General features: G+C 38.6%; 1 protein-coding gene across 2 annotated transcripts; it reads left to right on the top strand.

Annotated features, from left to right (window-relative positions):
• Positions 1-692: 692 nt before the first annotated feature.
• LOC106932846 (uncharacterized) lies at positions 693-27083 on the top strand. 2 transcript variants are annotated; one of them, XM_015011775.2, is made up of 11 exons: positions 693-786; positions 17148-18448; positions 19575-19795; positions 21203-21408; positions 22176-22336; positions 22434-22537; positions 22680-22740; positions 23998-24086; positions 24930-25052; positions 25211-25311; positions 26343-27083. In XM_015011775.2, exons 2-11 carry the CDS (start codon positions 17179-17181, stop codon positions 26866-26868), a joined length of 2862 nt encoding a protein of 953 aa, XP_014867261.2. In that variant the 5' UTR covers positions 693-786; positions 17148-17178; the 3' UTR covers positions 26869-27083. The 2 variants fall into 2 exon arrangements, with proteins under 2 accessions (XP_014867261.2, XP_014867260.2); XM_015011774.2 differs by lacking the exon at positions 693-786 and adding an exon at positions 13105-13947.
• Positions 27084-27379: the final 296 nt, after the last annotated feature.

Raw genomic sequence — 27379 nt, 5'->3', positions numbered from 1 at the left:
TCAGTATCACAATAGTACCACAAAATATTGTGATAAAACTTTAAGTCCATATCGCCCACCCCCGGTTCCGCCTTCTCTATCACCAACAGTGAACGGGACTTTTCTTTGCTGTCAACATTTATTTAAAAAAATAAAAATTAAAAAAAAAGCAAAAAGTAGCATTTTGAAAACACGTTTGCGGTGCAGTACAGTATCCCTTACAGCCTGCCGGCAAACATCCATTTCTGTGTTTTAACGAGTTTACATGCAAATATGTAAATTACTAAGATGTGTGTGAAAGTGTGTTGGTGAATTTGCATAAGTGTGTGTGTGTGGCCTTTTTCAAATGTAATCCAACCAATAGACACCAACGACAGACGACACAGGGGGGGGGGAGGAGTGAGAAAGCCCCCACTCAAACTGAAAGTTTGTCTAAGTGTGTGTGTTTAAAACCTATGCTACACACTTGAGTGTTTTTCTCTTCTTTCCAGCATCATTATGACACAGACAGTAACACACACATGCAGACGTGCACGTACACACACACACACACACACACACACACACACACACACACACACGGTGGTGTTATGACAAGGTGGATGAGAGAGTGAAAGATTGACAGGGCCGCTCATCTTGGGTGAAACTACATCTCTCTGTTGTTCATCGTCTCACTCTCCTCCCCTTTCTCTCTCTCTCTCTCTGCCTCTCTCTCTCACACACACACTCAAACACACACACATGTACAGCAAGTAGCAGACCAAACACATTCCACTGTCATCTCTCCTCGTAATGACAACCTTACAGGTAAGACAATACGTTTCATCCTGATTGTTTGATGAAATTTTAGTTTACAGAAGCTGTAGCTACGGTAGTGACGTAAAGTTAGCATGGAAGTGCACCTGTCTTTACATTGGCTGGTAAAGACAGGTGCACTTGGTTCATTTGTATAAATGTATAAATGTTTGCAAGAAACTGAAATTTCTATAAACATTAGCACATAATTTGTTAATACATATTAAAATAATGTGTCTGAAATGCCCCAATTCCTGCTATTTTAGCCATAAAAGTTATTATAATTATTACTCTGGATTGATTCTTTCACCAAATGGCCCATAAACTTGACTCAGATATATAAACCATTCTCTTCAAAATCATAATTGTCTTCTACTGTGACAGTTGTCTTCTAAGTCGCAACATTACTTGTAGCGTTTGAGTGTTGTTACCCACAACAGATTGGTGTGTACACCAAACGAGTTCTTACACAGAGAGGCTTAAAACCACAAGCTTGACTTTGTTCATTGTGAGCGTTGTTTAGATGTCATGATACGATAAACCAGGGCCTCTGTCTGCCCCTGACCGAGATATAGTCAAGCAGCCAGGGTTTATTCTCCTTTGCCTAAGCCCTACGTCTCATTCAGCGTTTTGGACGTGTGTCTTTTGTCCTTCCTCTTTGCTGAGGTTTTGACCAGTTTAAACTCCTGAACTCGTCCCCCTGTTGTAGTCTGTTGAAGTCTTCTCCCGGCTCAGGTGGACAAAACGGTAGACGGAGGCTTCTTCGTCGCTGCTGTTGCTATTTTTTGACTTCCTTTACTTTTGTGACCTTCTTTGACATCTGCAGTAGGAATTGGGGCAACAACCGTGTTTGTGTTTTGTTCGTTAGGAAGTAGAACTTCGGAGTCGGTGCCAACGCATGTAGGCCCAGATTGAAACGCCATCTGTACCGAGCGAATTCATGGCTTAACATCACAAGTAAAAGGTTGAAAAAGAATCGAGCGAGGCTGTCGCACTGTTGAAAACGTGCGTTTTCCAACTATTTGTCGTAATGTAAGGCTAAGCCTCGGATAGAGAAAACCTAACAGTATGCTAAAGAGTTGCAGAACCATGCGGGACTCACTAAAACTTTTGTCACAAAAACCTTAGAGTTGAAACGCAACATCTTTTCTGTTGTACTTATTTTTGAAGCGTCTTTGAGTGTCCTAAAAAGCGGCATATACATTTGATTTACTAATACTAATATTATGTTTTCGTCATAAACTTATTTCCCAACGGGTCTGTTTCAACTTAAAAACATTCTTAATCTCTGATTTTGTTTGGAGAGCCAATGAGCAGGTCCATCTCAAAAGATTTTATATACTTTGTTTCAGGTATTAATTTTTATGTAGATTATAGTTTACACCACATAAAATCCCAAACTCAAGTTTTTGTATTACATTAGACCAGTAAAAAGGATTTTTAATACAGAAATATTGTAACGTATATCCGTTTTCGATGCGGTATTTTATAGTCGGGGCTCCTTTTTCCATGATTTAATGCATCAATGTGGCGTAGCATGGATGTGACCGTTCTGCTGAGGTCATAGAAACCCAGCTTGTTTTAATAGTGACTTGTAGCTCATCTGCATTGTTGACTCTTCTGTTTTTAGCTTCCTCTTTACAAAACTCCATGGACTCTCTTTCAGATTTAGCTCAGAGGAGTTGGATGACCAATCAAACACAGTAAAATTGGTCATTGAACCAGATTTCAGTACCTTTGGCAGAGTTAGCAGATGCCAATTACATAATCATCTCTATGAAAGCTCGTCAGCAGAGGGAAGAATGAAGCGCTCTAATATTCTGATTGCATTGACTTCAGGAAATGAAGTGGACCAACACCAGGAGATGACTTGGCACCCCAAATCATTACTGACCTCGCTAATTCTGGGCCTCTTCACCCTTTCTCTCATAGATCTTGATTTCCAAATTACTTTTATGTACCTGGCCAAGTAATACCCTGTCTGCTGTTTTTGGTGGTTCAGGATTTGCTTAACACAGTTATCGTCTGTGTTTGGTGGCTCTTAACGCACCGACTAAAGCAACATGTCTTGTGAAGCGCCACCAAAACAATCCTACCAAGTCTGTTGCCGGTATGTTTTCCTTCCACTCAACCTTCCACTAATATCTTTGGATACAGCACTTCGTGAGCCGCTAGTTTCTGCGGCGTTGTGTATTACTACCAAACTTCCCCATTATTGCGTACATAACATTTCTGTATTGAAATCGATCTTTTAATTTTCAGAGAAGTGAATTATTGGTATGTGGCTGTAATATGTTAATTTTTTATGACATTTTAGTCAGATGGTTAGCTCTTTCCTTTGCAGATCACAACAGGATCTTTGCGTTTTAATTTAATTTATCTCACTCTCTAATCTTCACTTACGTAAACCTCGTTGTTTATTAGAGCAGCCGATAATCACCAAGGTGGATTATCAAGTCTGAATGACTGGAAAGCTCGGTTTTTGCCTCAGACACACCATTCAACCTTTTTTCCACTGCGTTTCCTACATGAGTTCCACCTAAAGCGAACCTCACATGTCATGTGATGTTTTTTTTTTTTCTCTAGCGGTTTCTTGCTTCGGTAAACTCGCTCTGCCATGTAGCATCCGGAAAGCAGTCGCACAGTGTCTCCCTCTTCAACCATGGAAACCTGTAGTTCCCTCGTTGTTGCTGCGGCGGCCTCCCTCGAAATCTTCCTGCACCATTACCTGCTGAAAACAGATTCGTGTTTTGGCACTTGCTTACACACTCTGAGGTCAAACCACCTGCTTTTTCTGTCCTCTGTTTAGGGATGCTTTCCAGAAACTGAAAATCCTAAATTACTCCTAAACGTTGTAAAATGTAAGTCCTGAAACCTTGTCATCCCTCTATGGTAAATAGGTTGTTCCTGTTTGATGTTTTCTATCTTGTAACTTTGTGGTGTCGCTGTAGTCATGCAAACACTACTTAGTAAAAAAAAAAAAGCTTACCAAGGCAACCTCATAGCAGAGGATGACTAAAAGGTTTATCAAATCTGATCTCAGTAATCTGCAATAATAAAAATAAAAAAAAAACAAAAAAAAAACAGTTTCATTTGTTGTGGTTTTCTGTGAAGATCAAGCACTTTACAATCAGTTTTTTGGAAACGGAAGCAAAAAAATCTGATGTTTAGCAACAAAAATATTGGAAATGGCCACGTTTTAGTTTCCAGCGCGTTGAAATGTCGTGAATGCATCACAATAATAGTTGCCTGCATGATTTGTTTAATCCTAAATCACCAGCTTCATGACTTGTTCACTTAATTTATATTATTTAATTGGCATTTTGACAATAACGTGTTTATAGAACAAAAAGTACTTGGTATAAGAGACATTAGACTCTACATACTTTTATTGCTGGTAAAGACGAAGTAAAAATGTAAATTTTTGTTTTCACAAGAGCTCATTTGTACATTGTTTTTTGTTGTGTTTCTACCTGTCTCGTCATCCTCCAAAATAAATCTAGCTCCAGCTTTTGTGCTTTTGTTGTCACAGTTTCGCTTGTTCTAAAATGTTTCATTATTGATTTAGACATCAGTAAGTTTGGTTGAAAAGTAATTTTCTTGTTGACCTTTTCCCAGGTCCCTCTTGAAAATGAGATCTGGATCTCAACGGGGTTTACCTGGTTAAATAAAGGAAATAAAAAAAATAATAATAATAATTTTCTAACTTATAAAGATCCAGAGTCACACTGTATGATTACCAGCTGCCTTAATACAATTTTTATTTTAGTGTGAAAGATTCGCAAGAAAATGTTTCTTGTGATCGTGAATCTTGGCCGTTGGGCGAGAATCTGTCCCTGCAATCCACCGCACGTCTTCTACTGAACGGTTTAACACAACTTATGATTGAGATTTCGTTATATGAATTTGAAAAATTCATATAACGTTATATGTTGAAAAAACTGTAGAGTTTTTAAAAGCGCTCCTTAATGATCGACATTACATCAAAGACATGTTTTCTTCTCTTTCCCATTTTGAAAAGGGGCTAAGAGAAATGAGGCCACTGTGTCACGTCATATTTATTCTTGAAGGAAACAGGAAGTTGGGCATTGTTAATTAAATGTGTCTAGATTTATTTTAAAAAGTGGAATTATAAATAAGTTGTATTCATTTATTTTTTTAATTTTTAGTGGCATCACAAATCATAGCACTTGTGATTTTGCTAAAACATTTTTTTTTTACTTCTTGATAAATGTAATCAAACCAAAGGTTGAATTTAAAAAAATATATTTTTACACATCTTTACTATAGGTGTCGAGCATAAATTTAGTTTTAAGACAAATCAGTAAATTAACTGTGGTGCATGAATATAACGTAACGTTGCAAACCGAGGCGTAGGATTGTCCTGCTTGCTAAGTCGCAGCTAACAGCCTCGGGACCAGACGTTATCTTTTGTAACATCGGCGCCCGACTGTGAAAGTCGCTGAGCATTACGTTGAAAATGAAGAGGCGGCTTTCTGCTCCCATAATTTACATATTCTTGGCCCTCTTAAAGTTAGTTGCTATTGGATCTTCTTACTGATTAAAGCTACAGAGCAGATTTTTAATTACCAATTAGTGTTATAATGATTTCCTAACCTACAGTTTTTAAATATTCGTGTTTTTTTTTGCTTTGTCTTTAAAATTTTTTATTTTTTTTTTACATTTGGAGTAACTGCCAGCTTGAATAAAGAACGATCTGTCGATCAAAACACAAATTTGAAACTACCATCTTTTCTTATAAAAATGCAAAATTAGCTAAATGAAATATCTAAATTTTACACATAAAAATACTCCGGAAGCACCAACATGATTCACCTTTCTGGCTGGTTGACCTTTGTGACCTATATTTATTTACATGGTAGAAATACAACATTCAGCCCTTTGAAACCACAGCCTGACTGAAGACGAGTGGTCTTTGTGTTTCAGTCTCACACTTTAAATTTATCTTACTGTATCTTTGCTTTGCGCCTTACAATCAGATTGTTTCCCGTCTTTAATGCCTTTTAAACTTTGCAGATATTGTATTTTTTTCTGAAATGGATGCTGAAACTTCATTCATCATTTTTGGTGGATCTGATTGAGACTTTTTAATATTCCTTCGTACAAACTGCGTAAACTAATGTTTTGGTTATTTTTATGACGCATTAAATCCGAACAAACATCGGCACACTTCATGATAGCTGCTGCTTCTCTCGTTCTGGCCTTTGTTGGCTCAGGAATTACAAATCTTGAATGATGAAAGTCTTTTAACGTCTTTGTGACTCTGAAGCATTGCAGAAACGTGCAAGCGGTGGAGTCTCTGAACATTTTCTGGTTTCTGACACGAAAGCTCTCGTCAAGCGAGCTGTTACGTTACTTTTAGGCAGCTTCTCTTCTTTTTTTTCTTTTTTTAAGAAAGTTCGCTTTTGATTTTGATTTGGGGGAAACTTCAACTCCTTTCCAAACCTTTTCTATGCCTTTTTGCATTTTATTTAAGTTTGTTAATGCCTGTTTGCACATATCAAACAGGCATTTTACTCCAAACTGCTGTGAAAATGGATGGATAAACTGAGTTCATTACAATGTCAGTCCAGACATATGTTGAGTAGTCATAAAATTGTTCAGATATTTATTTAAACAGAAAGATTACAAAAGCAAATTAATAGTTAATCTTATTATTTTTAATACATTAACTGTATTTTGCTAAATTATTTGTCTACATTTGTCTTTTCATGAAGAGTGGTTTGTAGTTTTGCTTGTGTGTTTTTTTGTCTTTAAAAAAACTTTCAGGTGAAGTTACCGCGTTCTCGTTTCTTCCATTACACATAAAACTAGTTTATTCCAAAAACATCGTTGCGTAGCCATGATGGCAGCTGGAAACTCTGCAAACATCAGTCAGATCGGCCGACTTGTGTCTTTTTATAATGTCTTATTTGTTGTTTACAACGTTCATCCTCCCTTCTGTTCCACTGTTCCCGGCAGTCACTGCTGCTTTTCTGAGAGACGGAAGAAAAACAGACAGACGCGGACAGAAGTTAAAAAAAAAAAATTAGAGCCCGGAGAAATAAAAAAAAGTCCAAAAGCGAGCGTCTCGTTCCCCCTCCTCTGCTCCCGCAGGTTTTTAAGTTGAATTTGAGAGAAAACCAGAAAACGTTTTCCCCCGTGCCGACTCCTCCGCACTCCCCCTTCCAACCTCTCACATCCTTTTCATTCACACATTTTTCATTCGACTCTTTTCTCAACGTTTGCCTGCTCATACAAATATGAGACTCATAGCAGGATGTGCTGAAACACGGCAGAAAATAGTTCAGAAGACTCCCTGTACTCTTTCAGTTTGATTTTTAGACTTCGTACAGCAAAGATATCTGGAACTGAGGCTGTTCTAGTGTTCACTTTTGCTATGACGAATAACTGTTTGCAGTGCTTAAATTCGCTGTCCTTTCTGCACCAAAATATTTTATTGAAATTCAGAAAGATCTAATTTAAAATGAGCAAAACCAGAAAACATTTCTTTGAGCGTCTTGTTCTGGTAGTTTTGGGAAACTGTATGGTGGGTCGAGTTGCCGTGCAGCGCCAGAGACAAAATTTCTCTGCAATTGGAGGAAAACTGGATATCGCTCAGGCAGCGAATTGGGCATCCTAAAACAATGAGACAGAAGGGGAAAAATAAAAAAGGGGAACAAATCTAGACGAACATGCACAACGTTTCTGAAATCCGCAGCTTCAAAAGATTCATTTTGCTGTCGCTGCAAAATTATCTGCAGCGAAATTCAGGTGCGCTGCCTGAACCGAAGCTCAAAACACACTCGGTTTCACATATGAACATGAAAGTGGTTCAAGCAACCTCTTCACTTGTACGAAAAATGTATTTATTCCAGAACTACACTTGCATGATGTCGATCAAAGCTGAATAAATCTAAGCAAACAATCAGGCAAATGGGCCAGGATCTGACACATAAAGCTTTTTAATCTCTGTGACAAGAAATCATTCAGGTTTCCTTTACGTTGTCTTTGCACAACACGTGGCACAAGAGAGAGGCGCTCAAAACACTCATACATTTAAAAATATGCAGTAGATAATTAAAAATGGACAAAGTTAATGTTAAAATAAAGCTGTAAATGTTGGTGGATAGGTAAAAGTTAATGGCGAAAGCTGTTCATCAATCTTGCAAGAGATCTGGTGGATTCAAATGGAGAGAGGCGAGTATTTGGAGATGCAGAGAAGTTGATAGGTACAGATTTCCACCAGAACTGAGAGGTTTGTGTACATTTTGCAACAAATTTCACTTATTCAAGTCAATTTTATTAAGATAGAAAGTTAGTATTGATGTTTGTGAAGCTGTGGTTTCGTACCAGTTTGCAGGAGCGATCCACCTCAATCCAGGCAGTAAAACTGTCTGGAGAGTGATATTAAAAATTTACATATTTAAGAGAATGGTAAAAGTTCATTTTTTGAAGAATTGTGATATAAAATAATGTGAATCCATCCCTATTGTTTGAATATACTTTTGGGACAAAAGAGGCAGATACTGTAAGGATTTTTTTCTTCTTTCTGGTGCCTTTCATTTTATTTATTTGTATATTTTCTCTATTGTATATAAATCTCTTGTTTTTAAGTAATTAATAAATATCAAAAAACTTATTGGACATTTTTCTCGGCTGCAGCTTTTTACAGCACTTCTCAAAGAAGCGCCATTAGAAATACATCAGGAGGAAGCAGTCGTCTTTGCTTGTCAAAATGGCGTGTTGGGGTCACGATTGACGGGCTAACGGTGTAAATATGGAGGCCATTCTGACAACGTTAACACTAACTGCACATCTTTTCACTCTGCAAACCAGAAGCATCTTCTGCTGTCTTCATTTATATGGTTTTACAGTATTATAGATTTTAAAATCAACGTTTTGTTTCCTCCAAAAATAGTGTTATATTTACATATATATTAATTTAATTTATCTATATATATTCTTTTTTTAGTTGTTTCTTGACAGCTACCCACAGATATGTTAATACATCACACAATAAGAGAGCAAATTTTAATGATCTACAACATTTTCTTCCTGATTTAAAAACAGGCTATAAAATTCAATCTGATGGAGAGAAATGTGCTTGTGCCTTTAAGGACTACATGTTGCAGACGTGTAAACATGTGTCTAACCTGATCACGTATGCTAATTTTGAGGTTATTCTGAATGCACCACATTATTATCTGTAACACATATTAATGATGAGGTTTTCAGAAGTGTACTCTCACTGAATAAATGACCTCAACATAGGCAGTCACCTTTACGCCCACTCTGATGCTCAGACATCGAAACTGATTCAGCTTTGCTGTGCTCCGTGTTGGGTCGTGAATAAGGAGAGGAGTTCACATGCTGTCTCTGGCTACCTGTGTTACGATTGTAATGAGAGACAAAAACTACACAAGAGTACTTTAAAAAGGCTTGTTATCTTTACAAAAATTACTAAAAGAAACATGTGAAAATATTTTTAGCAACAATATGCACATTCTTCATTCAGCTCAAGCAAGATAACAAGTGTTGTGTTTGTTAAAATGAGTTATATATCAAGAAAAACATGTTAGCTTGGAAACCACAGCTTATAAACTTTGTTTATAAAGCTGGTAATTCAGGGCGTCAAATAAATTAGTTCACTTTTAGATTTTCTCCTCTGGCCTATAGTATTATTTATGTTTCTACAGGTGAATGCTGGCTTTTCTATTCTTTTTCTTAGCTAGATGTCTTTAGTGTCAAGGATCCTCTGCTGTCTTTATGAGCTAAAGTTAGCGTATGATTCGTAGCCACTGGTTGAGCTCTGTCTCACTATCTGAAAAACAGAGTTTGAAGCTTTTTTTTATATATATTTATTTATGATTTTCAAGAATAAACAGGCAAATTACGGAGTTTGAAGCTTTGCACGTGACTCTAACTTCAAGTTTCGAACTAATTTCAGGTGAATGGAAATGACACGTTGTTGGTTGGAAACAGATAAATGTTTGTTTACTTCAGATTCAGATCAGACTCTAAAAACACTTAGCTTCTTATTTTAATTGGTCAAACACCATATGTAACTTTAATATGGGTTAATATTAAGGTACATTTGTGGAAACAGATTTAGCTCAATGCAGAAGCTAGCAACTACAGTCTTCGCTCTTAAAGGTTCAGCCACTCAGTGCCAAGGAAGATAAATGGCGCTTCTGGATTGGCTGCTTTTGCAGACGCCAGCCAATACAGAGAGCGTCAAGTAGCATTGAGCCAGGGTATGTCAGCTTCCCAAAATGCATTTTGTTTAGAATATTTTAGGCACAAGTCCACAAATTGGCCAGATTTCCATGAATAATTTGTAGTTGTATAGAAATTTCTCTCATTTGCTCAAGTTATATTGAAAAAAATCTTCTAAACAGAGAGAAACCACCAAAAATATGTATGCTTTTTCCTTATCCAGTAAAAGACTTTGCCTTTTAAAGACTTATTTAAATAATTTGTTCATTTATGCATCACTTTAATTCAAAATGTGATTTTTAAAAGCATGCTAAAAGAGGTCTCTAAATACACAGCCTAAACTTATAAGGCCTAAAAGATTAAATTATTGAAATTAGTTGAAGTGAAGGTCGTTTCATGGCATGGTGGTGGAGATTTTTGGATGTGGGACATTTTGTAGGTCTGCTTGGATTTTTCTGTCTGTTTCGCATCAGAACACAAAGACCATTGTCTGGTTCACTCCTGAAATGGACATCAATTTACTGAAGTATCGTGAAATTCTCATAAAAATGACCTCGGCATAGTTTAAACCATGTTTAGGAGTTTAATTTCTTGAGTTTGATGCAGCCTTTTACGGCTATCAGGAAAATATTTAACTGTGATACTGTTGCTAAAAATTGCAACGATGATATCGAAACCTCTTCCTACACATTGGCCACATCGCAGCCGCTAAAAATAAAGATTAGCTGTGAGCATTAAAGGCACAACTGACCACATATATTATGAACATACAATAATACTTCATTGTCAGTCCAAAAGCTTTGAAGCAAGATTGTATTTATACAAAGCAGATCAGATCAGACGCTTTGCAATAATTATAAACCACTTTCTTTAGAGGAACCTGATATGTGAGCTGTTTGCATTTAAGCTGCAACTCTCAGCCCTCCTTTACGGTTAATATTTATTCCTCAGTGGTGTGATAATACTTATGCATACCTAAAAATACATAAGGAAAATTGTGCGTACTTGTGCTGATTTTTACAGATTTCCTCCACAAAGAGAGTAGAATGAAGTCACGTTGCAACAAGCTCACTGAAAAACGCACTAAAAACATCGATACAGTTTTTAAAAAGAGTCATGGACAGCACACAAATATAAAATCAGTCGACAATACATATTCAAAATTACTGTGCAGGACAAAAGCTAATTGTGCTGAAAACGTTGATAAGACGTGCAGAGAGTCGTAATCTACAGAGTAGCAGCCATTGCTGTGCTGCTTGGCGTCAGAACCTTCTGGACCTGAACGCCGGGCTACGTGTCGGCTACCTGAGGGAGGGACTGAGATCGGGTTCTCTTGGAGGTCGCTTCATAATTTTGGGCCTTTATGTTTGTATTTTTAATGATATAATCCAGAATACTCCTCTCTCGACATAAACAGGATAAATAAAAACATACAGCATACATCCAACTTTGCAAAAACATTTTCCTTCCTTTAAATTTTTAAGTTTTACTGTCAGATATCCTCTAGAAATAACATTTTTGCTGTACTGATGAAGTTGCGTCTGACACTTTTTTTTTTTTCTCCACATAATGAGTAATTGTGCATGGCACTTGAAAGATGCAGGGATTTTTTTCACACAGCCCCCAAAATAACTGAAAAGAAGTGAGACCAGGACCAAGATTTTGGTTCACACTACATGCAAGACGAACGCTGCGACACTTACAGATGATTTGACGGTTAAAAAAGGAAAATTGTAAAAAGGTTTCCGTGTATTTGAATGGAATGGGTTGAAATGTGTTCATCCTTTGACTTCCTCGTTTAGAGTGGCAGGCACGTCAATCAACGTTTCCGTTAGAGGTCAACCATTACGGCTTTTTTTTTTAATTTTCCCCCGTTTGTTACCACAATGTAAAATCATTTGTGTTTTATTTGCTTTTTTCATTGCAAATCATTTTCTCTTAAACACCGGTGTACTTGAAGGCTGAAAAGTCACGTTGATGTGTCGTGTTTACGGATTGGCCTATTGAAAAAGGGACAATAATGTTGGAGATAGTTGCTCCAGCAACTTCTGCAGGTCAAAACTGGTTGCCAGTTGAGCTACTGGTGACTGACTGGAGCTTGATGATAAACTTGAATTCTGCTGATTGTCTTCTGCAAGCTGCAGCTGTTTCACATGAGCATACGTGCAGATTTTACTCCCTGGTTATCAGTCAGACATGCTCAGGTGAGAGAACGCTGTTTAAAAAAATACATGTATGTATTAAATATGTAAGTAATTTAGTAGCAGTTCAGACTCAGCAAAATTAGTAAAAGAAAACAGTTTTAATATTATCCAGAAATTAAGGAGACGACTTTTGATCTGCAAGCAGCAGAGAAAATCAAATTAACACTAATAAATTAAGATTTATGTTTACAAAACTATAAACCTGAGGATTTCAGAGCATCTCCATCCATCATGCCTCATAAAGCAAAAAAGGAACAACGTTTAATCTGAAGTTTGACAGCTAATATTTGAACTTTACCTAAGTTTTTTTTATTATTTAAAAGATAGAGAAAATTATTTTTATATATGCAATGGGAATTAAATAATATATAGTCATAATAAAATTAAATAAATGTAAAACTATATGTAGAAAACCGTTTAAATAGTAAAATATACTATAGTAAAAGCTTATTTAGCTCTATTTTCATATTTATCTTTTAAAACAATTAATAAATATAACATGTATTTTTTATTACTATTTTAGATTTTTTTTTTCTTGCTGTAAAAGACATGAGGGCAGACTTTAAAAACCGATGCAGCTCAAAAACGATGAACACATAAATGCCAAATGTCTCCAGTTTGTCTGTAAAGCTGCATGTCTGTGACAAAGGTCTTCAAATTCACTCCAGTACGTCTGGACTCGCTGGTGGTTGAGCTTGAGGTTGACTGTGTAGGTGTTTAAAGGTTTTTCTCTGCTCGTTAACGCTGACTTAACGAGTGCAGAGAGGCAACATGTTTACAGGTGCGTGCTGCGTGTGTGAGTGGGTGGGCGAGTGGGTGGGACCACTGGGTGTGTTAGAGGGTTCCCTGAACCTCATCGTTTGTCGCCGTCTTCTTCCTTCCTGTTTCGTTCTTTTTCACTTCCTGTCAGCTGACTCAGCCCGGGAGAGTCTTGATCTGGTAAACATCTGGTGCCTCTGCACACACACACACACACACACACAAAATGTTAAGCGTAATTAAGGCATAGGGGTGGAGAAATTACCCCGCTGAGATAAATCACAGGATGTTTCAAGTTGCTGAGAAAAGTGACTTAAACGCACAAATAATCAGCACCAAACTGGAAGTCGTTTTTTTTTTTTTTTTCGTACTTTTATTTGAGAAAGAAGAGATTTTTTGGTGCATCTTTAGGTCAATTTAGGAGGAAACTGAATAACACATAGATCAAAAAAAAACGAAGAAGAAGAAGAAAGAGAGGACAACAAACGCTTGGTGAGAAAGAGAGACGCAGCTTTGTGGGGACGGGCAGATAGACGGAAAGATATACAGAGAGCTGGAGGTGGGGGGCAGAGAGATAAAGATAGCTAAAAGGAGGGAGATCCGTCAGCGTTGTTTCCTCAGGATGTGGTTATCACGACGACGCAAAGGCAGTAGAGGCAACATCACTACCCGCTGGTCCTCTTTGACACCTGCAACAATGTGTAAGTATGAAAGTCAGGGTGTGCGTGAGTGCGTGTGTGTTTCAGTCTGACAAAAAAAAAGAAAAAGATGTGTGTGGCCTATGGTTGGTTTTCTATCCATTATGATGGGTGTGTGTGTGTGTATGTGTGTGAAGACACACAAATAGGAAGGACTGAAGCTAAAGGTTGAAAATCAGTTGAGACAGCGAAGAGCTGAGGACCCAGAGACAATGATGAGGACAGTGAGAAGGCGAAAACATGAACAACGGGAGGAGAACGTATGCGAAAAGGAAATTAAGCGCCAACGACTGGTAAAGAGAAAAAGAATGTATACAGTGTATTTGTCTCTTCATCGCTTCATCTGACTTTGTTCTTTCTCTTTCTGACTCACTGTCCTATTTAGAACAGAATGTGGTTTCTTAAGAGACGATGAAGAAAAAGACAGCCAGGAACTAGATGCTTAGAAGAAATAAGTAAACGTTTTACATTTAAAAGCTCAAAGATTTGCTTATATGGAAACGGCGTGAAGAAAAATATTTAAATCAAGTTTTCCTGAATGGAAGATGATGTTTGTTCAATTTTTTTTTTTTTTTTTGGTGCTTTTCCCGCCGCACGACTGTGTAAACAGCCACATTTAATTTACAATCACACCTAACAATCTGATTCTTTTGTTTCAGTCTTTTGAAAAAGAGCTGATGAAGCGTAAATTTTCAAATTAATTTTAAATGCAACACCAACCATTTAGATCAATACATTTTATATGTTTTCTGTGTAACAGGAATTGAAATTTGGTAAATTTTTTTGCAGATGATATTGCAATATCATCTGCTATTAATGGCCACAGTGTAACTTTTGTCTCTAATGCTAGAAAAAAGCAAAAGCCATCCTTTTTGACCTGTCAGTTGTACTTTGTGTGTTTTTAATTTAAAGACTCCTTTTAGCCATCACAACCTGAAGTTTGACTAAACACTCAGCCTCAGTCATATCCTTTAAGTGCACAAATCTTTGCAGCTGACTCTGGATCAGCCGCAGTCTGTTATCTTGAAACCACTTGAGTTCATATATTATTTAAATTTCGCCCTCATTGGTTGGTTAAGCGTTTGGCCAGATGGTTTGACTTTTGCGCCCTCAGTTTCCATCACTAGCATGTTCTACGATCACTCCACATTCTGCCTATTACCGGATACAAATGTGGGTATTTTTTGGTTTTGGTAAGTGCAGGAAGTTTTCCTTTTTTAATAATAATTTCCTGATTACTTCTGTTTGGCTCCAGATCCTGAATTGAAGCGTGGGAACTTTATGGGAAAGTTACTTCAGATGACTTGCTGTAAAAAGAAAGTACGCCGCTGTCAATACGTAATCTACTCTTTACCAGATTCTCTTTAAAAAAATCACAACACAAAGGATAACTAAGCAAAGTTGAAGCAAACAATTTTGCCATAATGGAGAATTTTGCTTGAAATTTCTCAAATCCCCTAATCCACACATATGCAAAGGGGATGTACTTTATTTTTTTTCTTGACTGTCGTTTGAGATGAATTTGGTTTGTGTTTATGCATGGTTTCTTAGATTTTCCAGAACACCTTTGTCGTTGCTTTTAGTATTTATTTAGTGGCTTTTTTGCTAATCTTTCATTGCTACATGTGTATTTCTGTAAAAACATAACAAACTTTGAGAATATTTCATGATAAAGACGACCAAAACTACGTTTTACTTCAGATGGACTACTTTCAATCTTCTCTTTCAAAGCTACACACAATTAAATAAGCTGTAAAAGAAGCGTTTAAAAAGCAACCGACGAGTTGCATCGTGGAGAACTAGAAATAGTCATTTATGCACATAAAGTCTTTTCTTTTATATCATTCTTCTTGTCTTGTGTGCATGATATCAAGTTTAATGAGTTAACATAGAAATCAGTGGGACTCCTTGCAGACTTTTGGAGAATTAGGTTTCACAATGTCAATTTCACGCAAGTTACGGTACAAGAATAAAAGCTTTAAAATGAATTTATCTTCTATTGCAGCAGCAAAGAGTGAAACTTTTTGAGGAAATCCAAATTTTTTTAAATATATGCTTTTCTTTTTTTTATGTTGTCTAATGAGCCTTTCTGTTTCCTTGGGGTATAAATGAAACTATATTACTGTTGCTGTTGCATGCGTGCAGATTTTTGTGAGAATAGAACAGAGATATCTTTAATTGCCCCACAGCAGGGTAATTCATGTGCAACAGCAGCAGGTTAAAGGTAGGTGGAAGCATGCAGATATAAAAATAACAATAAGAGGTGAGTGGAGTGATGTAAAGAATGAAATGTACAGGAAGAAGAGCTGCTGGGAGGAAGGATCTTCGATAACGCGTATTTGTGCACATAGGATGTAGCAGTTTGTCAGTGAAGGCGCGTTGGGTGGGAGACATTGTCCAGCAGTGATTTTATTCTAGCTACTGATTTCTTATCCCTAGACATCAATTGATTTATTTATATATACAGTCATAATACTAATTAAAAAGTTTACAACTACGAGAACTGCAGTTTATTTTTGCAAACAAGCTGTGGAGAGGAAGGTAAATAAGGCTAAAGAAATCTCCACCTTACTAATAAAAAATGTATTTTATCTCAAAATGATGCTGCTGGAATAAAAGATTAACTTATTTTAAGTTTTTTTATATACATTTCTACCAATAAATACCACACGTAAATTGTACAAAGTGAATAAATCCTTAAAAATAATTTTTTATGTCAAGTTACAAATCAGTGAAACGTGGTTAAGATTAGAAGCTTCGATTTGTTTGAACTTAATGTAAAGTATTTCACAGCGTAAGCTAACACTTTTGTCTAATTTGCACAAGTCTTAAACCAAATATGCGATGTCCTTCTGCTTAATAAATAATATTTGTATCATCAGGCATTTATGCAAAAACTCAAGTTGTAGAAAACTGATTTATGAGTATTTTCTGACTGACGGGACAGACAAAAAAAAATAAGTGTGATTTCCTACAAGAAATGTACATACATGCTTAAGTCCAATAAACATCTTTATCCAGAATTGGAGGGGTAAAAATGCTGTGTTTTTTCTTTACATTGATGTATCGTTACTTTTACTTGAGTAAACTTTCTGGATTTTCTACCCACTGCGAACAAATTCACTGAGTGAAGAAGAAACTTGTACTGACCTAAAATTCACCAGACACAGACACACACCTGCAGTTTGTGTTAAAATTTCATAAGTCTTATATTGAAAGTAATTGACTTAGAAAAAAGAAAAATTCTCTTGCCTGATTTTGTTTATTTGTAATTATGATTAATTATTTTTGGTTTGCTCTTTAAAGTGCAAAAATGTCCACTTTTTGGTCTGTCTGGTCATGTAATTTTAAAATACTGAATGATTAATATTTCGATCAGTACTTGAGTAGGCTTTTACTAAATACTTTTTTACTTGAGTAAGAATACGTTGAAGTAGTGCTACACCTGCATGACTCTCCCTAAATTCCTCTGGTTATTCTGTGTTTCTTGCAGGTGTTCTAGCACAACCAGGCACACTATCACCATGGAGGGTCGCTCGTCCGCGCAGTCCTTCTCCAACCTCCAGCATCATTGCCACCGTCCGACCTCTTTCCCCCTGACCTTATCCGGCTTTCAGAGCCCTGATGCCGGGTACCCGTTCTCACACTCCGCCCAGGACTCCCACGACCAGTACAGAGGCAGAGAGGAGCAGTCCGCGGCCTCCTTCCTGACATCAAACACCTCATCTGGGGTGAGGAGGGCGAGCAGCGACAGTGACAGAGTCTTCCTCACCACCAGCGGGAGTAGCTTGGACGGAGATGCCGGTTTGGGAGGAAACTTTGGTGGCGAAAACAGACATGGCGGTCATTTTGACGACTCATGGTACGGCAAAAAGGGGATCTGGGACGATAGGGAGAGTGGAGAAAGTGCTGCGGATGACTTCCACAGCAACACGAATGATGTGTTTTGCACTCCTGAGGAGGGAGACAGGTGGAGAATCAGGTCAAACTATAACAGTTATGGACAAGGTGAAGCCGTTTGTAGCAGGGAGTTTGGCGCGAGCCACTTCGGTAAGCAAACTATATCCTACAACAGGACGGAGTCAAAGCTGAGCGACCGCTACGGAGGAGGAGAGGAAGATTACGGGTCCAGCTGCGGTTCGGGAGAGGATCAGCTTCAGCCGGCGGAAACTGAAGGGTCGTGGCTCACCGTGTCACCAACAGGGGAGGCAGAGGTCGGCGGTCCGGCGGAGCGGAGGTGGAGAGGAGCGGCAGACGCCCACAGCTTGGGCTCAGGATCACCTGTGGCCATCAACACTCAGAAACTGGACTCTTTCTCTGACGCGTTCCTCCCCCAAAGAAGGAGACGATTCCAAATGCCTCCTGAAAGGGATTCTGGACAAATCTGGGAGAATGAACTGGAATCAGTAAAGTTGAGGCATAGCTGCGCTTTCGACCAAGACACCTATCTTCACCCCTCCTCCTCCTCTTTGTCATCTTCTTTCCCCTCCCCACCCTCGTCGTCTCACCTCATGTCTTCAGTTTTGAGTCCTCCACCCACGCCGCTGCCTCCTCCCTCCCAGTCGCCCTCCAAAGCAGACTCTCCAAGCGCACAGGGAGGGGCAGGACATGTGGTCACCCAGGGTGGAGAATCCCTGGGCGGACTTCAGTTTTTCCCACCTCGCATTCAGTCTGCCGGGATGATCTGGAAGTTCCCCCTGCTGTCGCATTGCTTCTCGCAGGTGGCAGCCGACCAAAGCGACTCCAAGTGTGGCCTGAGGTCCTCTCAAGGTGACCAGGCTGGGAACGCTACAGGTAGAAACATACGCCGACATGCTTTGCTTATTAAAGTGTAGAAGAGCACACACCAGGTCTAAATGAAAGGAGTTTACTCTCAGGTTAATACCCACATGTAAATTTACGGGACGTGTGGGTTTCTGTGGGTGTGCTTGTGAAGTTTCCCATTTCCCACATGCAAATTGCAGTTTCGCTTTTCACGTCTGACATTTCTTAAAACTTAAGTTGAAAGTTCCATCTTTTCACTACTTTTCAACATTTTGCACATCTAGTAGAGTGAAATCAAGTCTGTGCCGAGTCTGTTTTGTCCTTCTCACAACTTGTGTTAAGTCTTTCAGAATTATTTCAACAAGAGATTAACTACTTCAAGTGTTAACATAACCCCATTTTTTGTTGAAGTGACTCTGAAAGAGTTTAATTAAAACCACTTGTGAGAAGGACTAAATGGACTCGGCCAGATTTGCTGTCCATTCGGTTGCTAATGCTTCTAAAAACAGGCCAAGGACTCAGTTGTTTTTTTGTTGTTTTTTGCAATAAGTTTACGTTTCTGGGTGTCTGGAAAGCAGTTTCACAAAGATTGTTAAGTGACATTCGACTGGAACATTGGCAACCTAGCAACCACAGCAGAGCTCAGTCGGTTCCCTAGCAACCTGAGCTGAGTTCCAGCCGGTTACCTAGCAACCTCAGCTGAGTTCCAGTCGGTTAACTAAGAACCTGAGCTGAGTTCCAGCACGTTTTGTGGACTGGTCTTATCCGCCCTCTTATCAGTGGCTGCTGATAAGTGTTTTGTTCAGACTACTACTTTTCATACGGTTGTTTAATTGCGCATCTGTTTGCCGCCATTTTCACGTTGGAGTGTAAACCTTGAGGCCAGCAGCAGCTTATTTGAATTTAAAGTGACAAGAGTCCATTCTGGTCAATACAGGCAGAACTGAGCAGACTAAAAAAATCTCATTATCAAATAATGATATTGTGCAAAAAATGTAATGAACATGTTTTGTAGCCAATAGACGTCTCCTAACCTGTTCAAGGAAGCAAAATAGGTCAGCTTAATATTTAAATGAGTGAATAGTTCTGCTTCTGAGGGACAAAGTTTCTGTAGCCTTTTTCTAATCCCTCCTTGTTTTTAAATTCATCTCTTCAGCCACTTGTGACGTTCTCCAGTCTCCTGAACCGTCATCCCTCACTTCTTCAACCCATCGCTCATCCCTCCATGCCACCAGTCCGTCCTCAAACGCTCCTTTCTCTCTTCCGTTTCACCCGTTCTCTGGGAAGCATCACGAAACCACGGAAAATGCATCTCCTTACAAAGCGACCCAGAAAATAAAGACTGAACCAGTCGGTCTGGACCAACAGCATCCCCAGGTACAGTACAGAGTTTTGTTTTTATCAGCACCAGTAAGAAAACAATGAAGATGATTAAAAGAATAATTGGATTTTGTTTTTTTTATCCGCTTTCTAGTTTAGCTGCATAAATAAAGTTTTTTTTAATAGTGAAAAATTTTTAAAATTTGCTAATTTGTTTGTTCTTATTGGAAAATCAGAATCACTTTCTTTCCATTGCCAGTAAACCAGTTCACAGGGTAAGAAATTGTTTTGTTGCAATGATACAAAAATACATAAATAAGTAAATAATAAAATAAAATATGAATTTGAAAAAAAAAATCAAATATGTATTTCTAGCAACCTAAATGATATTATTTGACTGACACGATAATCAGTGTGATCCTTGAATTTGAGATTCTCCAGGTTTAATTCTAGAAAGACGGCTGTATAATGACTATCAGACCTACAAATATCTGCTTTAGGCAGGCTAAGTGGAATATCATCAACAAAGAATGACATTGCAGTAAACATGATGTTCAAGAAGAAGCAGGTATGTGGAAAACAGAAAGAGGCTGAGGAGAGATCCCTGAGGAACGCCACGTTGAGGTCATCCTCAAACTTAACTGATAAAGTTAAGTTTTTCTCTAGTAATGAAGATCAACACATTTACCCCAATCAAATAGGATTCTTTTGTCTTTCCCATTTTGAAGATAGTTAAAAGAATCAGTTACTTCTTGATTAAATTTACTCAAATTAAAAGTTGCATTTTCAAAAGCTTGAGTGTCAGATTATATTTCTCCAGTGGAATTTTTTTTCTCTCTCTTTTACAGAAAATGTTAATTATGGCAGGTAAAACAAGTAACAGGAGAATGTATATAGTTTATATTTTAAAGATTTTTTGTGCTGCACAGGAATGGAGCAGCTCGTAGAAGCTGTTCAGTTATTAAACAGAAACCAAGCGATCGGGATCGTAACATGCCACTGCGATCGTTCAGTTTATCTTCAGAAACATTATCACAGATTACATTTTTTTCAAATCTGCAGCCGATGTTTGCATATCGCTATCATTGTTAATCAACTAAACCCTGTAAACGGGTTAGCATGTAGGCAGGCGGCGCTCGCTGCACCTGGAGGAGCTTCAACGTCACTACAGATTCCAAAACCACGGCCTTATTTTTAGACGTGTTTAACAGATAAGGCGCTTAAATAAGGAGGATCGAGTGTGAAAGGTGGGATGATGTTCCTGCCGTGGAACGAGGCTCATGTCGGCACATAACGGGAAGTTATCTTTGCTCTTCTAGAGAGGAAATGATTTTGTTTGTTCAGATGCTTCTAAGATAAGTTACCCTTCCTCTCTTGACCTAAATCTACCTTTACTCTGTTTGTTACATTTGCATGATTCCAGAAGAAGCAGTAATAGTGAACTCCTTGCCTTTTGTTTTGCAGGAACAAGCTGTACGCGTCTACACTGGGAGGCCGTTTCCAAGTATCCTTCGCTCCAAAAGGGCTCAGAATCGGAGCCGCTACACTCCTCGGCCTCTGCTCAATCCTTCCCGCAGGGCTGCAGGCCTCTTCTCGACCCTTTCATCTGTTCACCGCAGGGGGGAAGAAACAGCATGGGCCGAGGAGGAGGAGGAGATATGTGGGTTACCGTAAGTAAAGCACACAAACAGGCCTTTACAAAAGATCACACCTTGTTTTCTAGCTGGAGAGCAGCGGCGACAGACAAGTCAAGTTTACTTCTATTCAGGCCTGTTGCAATAGATTTATTGTGAATAAATGATGATAATTTAAGATAAACTCAATCATTTCCATTTGCATGATTTATTGCTTTTTTCTTTTCTCTCTTTTTGTCTAAAACTGGATGACAGATGTCTTCAGTCGGGTGCTTTGGACTCAATTATTTTTAAAAGTATAATTATGTTTACGGAGACTTCATAACTCATTTTATTTTTTTGTTTCTGTTGTTTATTTCCAGTTCCAGTGTTAAATGTTTTTTAGAATATAAAGTTTATTGATCTTGCATTATTATGCCGTTACTATTATATCACTTGGAAATGGTCTCAAAACAACAATGTTATCATTTATTGCAATAATTTAAGAAAAATGTATCATCCAGTAAAACTTGTAATCATGACAATCTATTAGTTTAGCACATTCAGCAACAAGGCAGTTCAAAATGCTTTACACCATAAAAACATAACATTGTTACCAATTAGGAAACAAGCAACAAACATTGCATTTTCTCAAAAGCTATCACCAAAGTCGTCAAGCCAACATGCATCAAAAATTATGATCAATGTTTCTTCAATGTTTTTAACCCTGGAGGTGATTCTCAGGTGATAGAAGGCCGACTTTGTGACTGTCTTTATGTGGCTCTGGAGGTTCAGAGGTCACTATTTTGGTGTTTTCCTCTCAGATATGTCAACGTGGGTCCGGACTTCCAAGCCGATGTTCCTCCTTGCGTCGGGGACGGTGAGTGTTCGGCTTCCTGGATCTCGGAGGAAGACTCCCCTGGAGAGCAGCTGGTGTGGAAACCCTGGGACGAGCTGCAGGAGAGCGCGAGAGTTCAGTGCCACGGTAGGCTGCAACGCCTGCTGGGCAACTTTTATCTAAGCCTGAGTGAAGCCCCAGCTGGATGGAGTCTACATTTTAATTCTTTGTGTTTTATCTGCAGTGGAGAAGCTGCTGTCTATGTGCAGTTCCAGCTGCCTGCCAGGAGGGGGCAGTAACACGGAGCTAGCGCTGCACTGTCTCTACTACTGCAAGGGGAACACAATGGTAAGAACAGATGGTTTTATTGTCTCACAGGGGATTTTTTTTTTGTATTTAAAGGTTTTACCGATTTTATCCTTCTTTATGAATCATTCCTAAGCTCTGTGCATCTTTTCCTTTGATTAATTTCCTTTTGTTTGTTCTGCAGGCCGCGTTGGAGATGCTGCTGTTTTCACAGCCCTCACCAGTAGCAGACTACCACTACTCAGGTAAACTCTCAGGTTCCCTCTTTATGTCAGTACTTCTGCTAAATTAATATTGTATTGCAATTCCAAAATCCAAAAGTGTGAAATTTAAAACATTAACCTTTGATTTTAGTTTCGGAAGAAACATAGCACGCAAAATTTTATTTATTTATTTGTTTTATTTCATTTTTTTATGAACTAGTGATAAACGTTTTGGCACTCCCTAAAAATAACTAACAATACTTGACTTTCTGTTTTCCAAATGTGTACATTTGACGTGATGGACTCTTAGCCACTCTCCAGTACGTGAAAGACAAGAAAACATTTGTTTTTCAAGCAAGTCAAATGTTTGTTTATCTTCATAATCTTCAAGAAAACGACCTACTGCTAAACCCTTATCAACAGTCAGAGTGCATTTTATGTATTTGGCTAAGTCTTATACTGAGACATTTAAGTAAAAAACACTCATAAAAAATTATATTTTGATTCCTATGGAGTCTCATACCACCTCACACTTTGCACACTTAATTAGGTTACAACCAAAATCTCTGGTGTATTTAAATATGTTTACATCTATTCCAGGTTTGTTGTTTAAAACTGGTGTCTTTACCTCAAACCACCGTCTAGATTTAGCCTCATCACAGACGGTAGGCGTCAGGCTTGGTTTCATGAACCAGGCCAGCCCTTTAACCAGATATTTATGCTTGTTTAGACAGAAGGTAAAGCTGTTTTTCCTGTTTTGTGTTTTACCAAATATTTCCGTAGAGGCTTAAACTCACCAGAACAATTTAAGCAAAACTTTCCTGAAGCATTCGCCAACAACTATGAGAATTGGCTTGCATGTGAAAAAGAGAAACCTGTTTCTGCTGCATGTACAGTGGAAGTCATTGTTGTAGGCTGAATTTCCTCCCACTTACATCCAATCCTCTCACCCGTTTAATTCCTCAAGGAGCCCAGAACAAAGCAGACATTGTTGTGTGCCAGTCAGGTGAGTGTGTTCCCTGTAAATGACGGTAGAGCGGCGCATTTTCAGCTCCGTAAAAAAACAACTTATTGGTGCTCAGACATCTCAAGTTCCTGACAGATTTACTGGCCATCATCTGTTTAGGAAAAAGTCTAAAATAAAAAGTCTTCAAGCAGCTGTTACATTAAACTTATGAAATTATATCTTTGTGTGTTTTTCTACACAGCAGGGAATCACGTCTGGATCCCAGCATGTCATGCATGATAGGATGACCTGGTTGTATTTATTTTCATTGTTTCCCCCTTTTCTCTCTATAGGCTGTGATTTCTGGACAGATGCTGAGAAGAATCTCTTCCACACGGCTTTAGGGACGTATGGAAAAGACTTTCCACTCATTGAGAAGACGGTAAGACAATGACACTGATATTCTTTACTAGAGCTGGACAATAAATCAATAACAACACCCGTCGCGATGTCAATGTGATCAATATTAATAGATAAAACATCTGATAGGATTTAATATTCTAGAAGAAAGTCTGTAGCTGCTCAACCTCTCAAGGCCAGTTAAACAATGAATGGTTGGTGAAACTCAAAATTAATTTGTTTTTTAAGGAAATTTCTTAGATTAATCCAAAATGTCTGCGTTTTTCCCAGAACATTTTTGACTTTTCAAACTTAGAAATTCAGAAATTTTCTTTTTTTTTCTTTTTTCTTTTTTTTTTTTTTTTTAGAAAATTTCTGATTGGTCTCAAAATTTCAGATTTTTTTTGCAACCAGTTTTTGACTTTTCAAACTCAGAAATTTCATTGTTTTTTTTTTGTCTTTAAAATCTTAGAGAGCAATTTCAAAATTTCTGAGTTTTTTCTAGAAAAGTTTTGACTTTTGGAACTCAAGAAATTTTCTTTTTTTTTCTAGAAAATTTCTGGGATTAATTTAAAAAGTTTTTTGGTGGAAATTAACTTTTTATTTATTGCCACCGCAAATACGGTAAAAGGAAAATAGAAAAAAAAAACATTTTTATTTAAAAGCTAAATGTAACTTTGTGCTCATCCTTTTTGGATTCGTCCTCCTTTTTCTCCTGGCTGTGGGTTTTGTTTTTCGTGCCCGCACTTGTTCAGGTGTGGATGATTCAGCATTTTGCTCACAGCACAGCAGCTCGTTTAGCAGGAGAGGAAACTGCTGTTAAACACTGAATTTGAATCAGAGTCTGACAACATGGACACTCTGCTGCTGCTGCTGCGTGTTGCAGGTGAGGACAAAGACGGTGTCCCAGTGCGTGGAGTTTTACTACCTGACCAAAAAGCTGGTGGACAAACGGAAGAAACAAAAAGAGGAGGAGATCAGAGAGGCACAGGAGGAGCTGCAGAAATGCGTAAGAAAAAAACGATTGTAAAAATGCTTTTGCCTCGAGCATTCAGAAACTTGAAACCTCTGGACTGTCGTCTTGCATAATGAGTGACGTGCTTTATGATTCTGCAACGTAGTGAGTCAGTCGGAGCTTTCCAGCTCATAGGTTGTCGTGTGTCACAGATGACGCCCATCTCCCAGCCACTGGAGAGGCCGTTTGCTCTGGAAGAGGCGGTTCCTGTTCCTTCACTGGCCAGCTTCTTCCCCTGCAAGCTGTGTGGCAAGTGAGTAGCACCAGCTTTATTACACAGCAAAAAGCCAAATCTTACCACAGATTTTTGTCTAGTTTCCAGTACACTTGAAAAACAACAAAGCTAACTTACAAGTAACTTTTTTTTTTTACCAAGATGTAAGCGGTTGTTTTAAGTTAATAATTCTTTAATATTGATGAAAAGATATTAGTTCCATTAGTTTAACTTATGACATCAGAGGAACTAGTACTTTTTAAAATGAATATTAGGAAATGATTTACTTAAAATTGACTTATTGTGCTTCCATGAACAGATTACGATATACAAAACATCTTCGTTATATTTTTTGCACAAAATCATTCTTAGATAATAAGACTTTAGTCTGGTCAATTCTATTTTGAACTGTTTTAGAGTATCCTGTAGCTTTAAATCCAGTTAAACCAAAGGGCTGGAACTCTGCTGGGGTTGCTAGGTAACGGGCTGGAACTCTGCTGGGGTTGCTAGGTAACGGGCTGGAACTCTGCTGGGGTTGCTAGGTAACGGGCTGGAACTCTGCTGGGGTTGCTAGATAACGGGCTGGAACTCTGCTGGGGTTGCTAGGTAACGGGCTGGAACTCTGCTGGGGTTGCTAGATAACGGGCTGGGCTTCTCTAGGGTTACTGGGTGAGGGGCAGTGCCTGCTGATATGTGAGATTATATTCAGAAGGTTTCTGAAACGGGTCATTTTCCAGACACCAATAAACATAAAATTTTAACCAAAAACTGGTTATGTTTTTCTTTTTTAATTGCTTAGGCTGTTTTTAGAAGCAGTTGAGACCCAGATGAAAGTACAAAATGATAGTTTCCTTTTAAGTAACTCCTACTTTTTGCTGAAAAGTTATTTGTATGTTAGTTTTGTCTTATTTCAAGCATACTCAAAACTGGCCAGATATACCTGGTCAGATATTTTGTTTTTGCAGTGTAAAAGAAGCTGCCAGTACAAAACCCCTGCCTTTGCCTTCAGGGCGAGCCCAGCACATGGTTTAGATTTATTTTAAATCTTCCGTGTCCTCTCTTTTCTCCAGAATGTTCTATAAAATCAAATCCAGGAACGCTCACATGAAGATCCACCGGCAGCCTCAGGAGGACTGGACCGACAGGCGGCTGCAGCACCAGCTCCTCACGCAGCGTCTCGCCCTCAGCCGCCCCGCCAGCCTCGTGCCCAGCCCAGGAAGTAGCCTGCTCCCACCCCAGGCCTCTCCAGCCATGGCGTTTTCCACCCAGGCCCTCGCCGCAAACGGCAGCGGCAACCCTGACGGCGTCCACAGCGTCATGACCAACAGCGGCGCCGTCAATCCCAACCAGCTCCTGGATCCCTGCTCAGGTGTGACTTTTAGCAACATCACTCCTACAAACTCCCATCTGATCGCCATGAACAGTATCGACGCGTGCGATTCGAGCCGAAAAGACCCGAGCGCAGCTTTCCACCAGCCGTGGAGCTCTTTTGGACTCCTTCTTCCAGACATGTCTTCTTTTTATTGCCTCCCAGACGGGAAGGAGGAGGTGGGAGCCGGGCCGGTGGAGGGGAAGGAGGCGATCAGCTGGCAGTAGCATTACCACCAATACTCTGATTATCTGTCAAACTTAGGGCTTAATTCAAACTCATTTTTTATTCAAAACTTTTTTTTGTACTTAAAACAAACAAAAACATTTTAATAACTAAATGTTGGGATTTTGTTGTAAATTTTGTCCTCAGATTTGTTACATATTTAAGTCATTGTCATTCATCTGAGATTTTAATAAAAATGTGACCTCGTTATTTCTCATGTTACGTTGTTTTGGCTCATTTATGTCGACGGGCTGTGAAACAATAGCAGGGATTCGAATGAATGAACAATGTTTTCAGTGTTCATGCAACCACATAATGGGCCAATATTGACACACAGTTTCATTTCTAACTGGAACCAAAGCGCCCAGAATCAGCCTGTTGATGGTTAACTTCTCTTATTGTGCGAACATGATTCACTCGGATGTTGTAGCATAAAACGTGGTCTTATTATTGTTGCGTAAAAAACATTTCCTTCTCCTGGATTACCGGGTGCATGTTTCTGTTGTGTTGCAA

This window comes from Poecilia mexicana, unplaced genomic scaffold, assembly GCF_051168715.1.
Source record: "Poecilia mexicana isolate PSO_F unplaced genomic scaffold, ASM5116871v1 scaffold_18, whole genome shotgun sequence".
Lineage (NCBI taxonomy): Eukaryota > Metazoa > Chordata > Actinopteri > Cyprinodontiformes > Poeciliidae > Poecilia > Poecilia mexicana.
The sequence above is the reverse complement of the archived record's forward strand: the minus strand, read 5'-3'. Positions and strand labels throughout refer to the sequence as shown.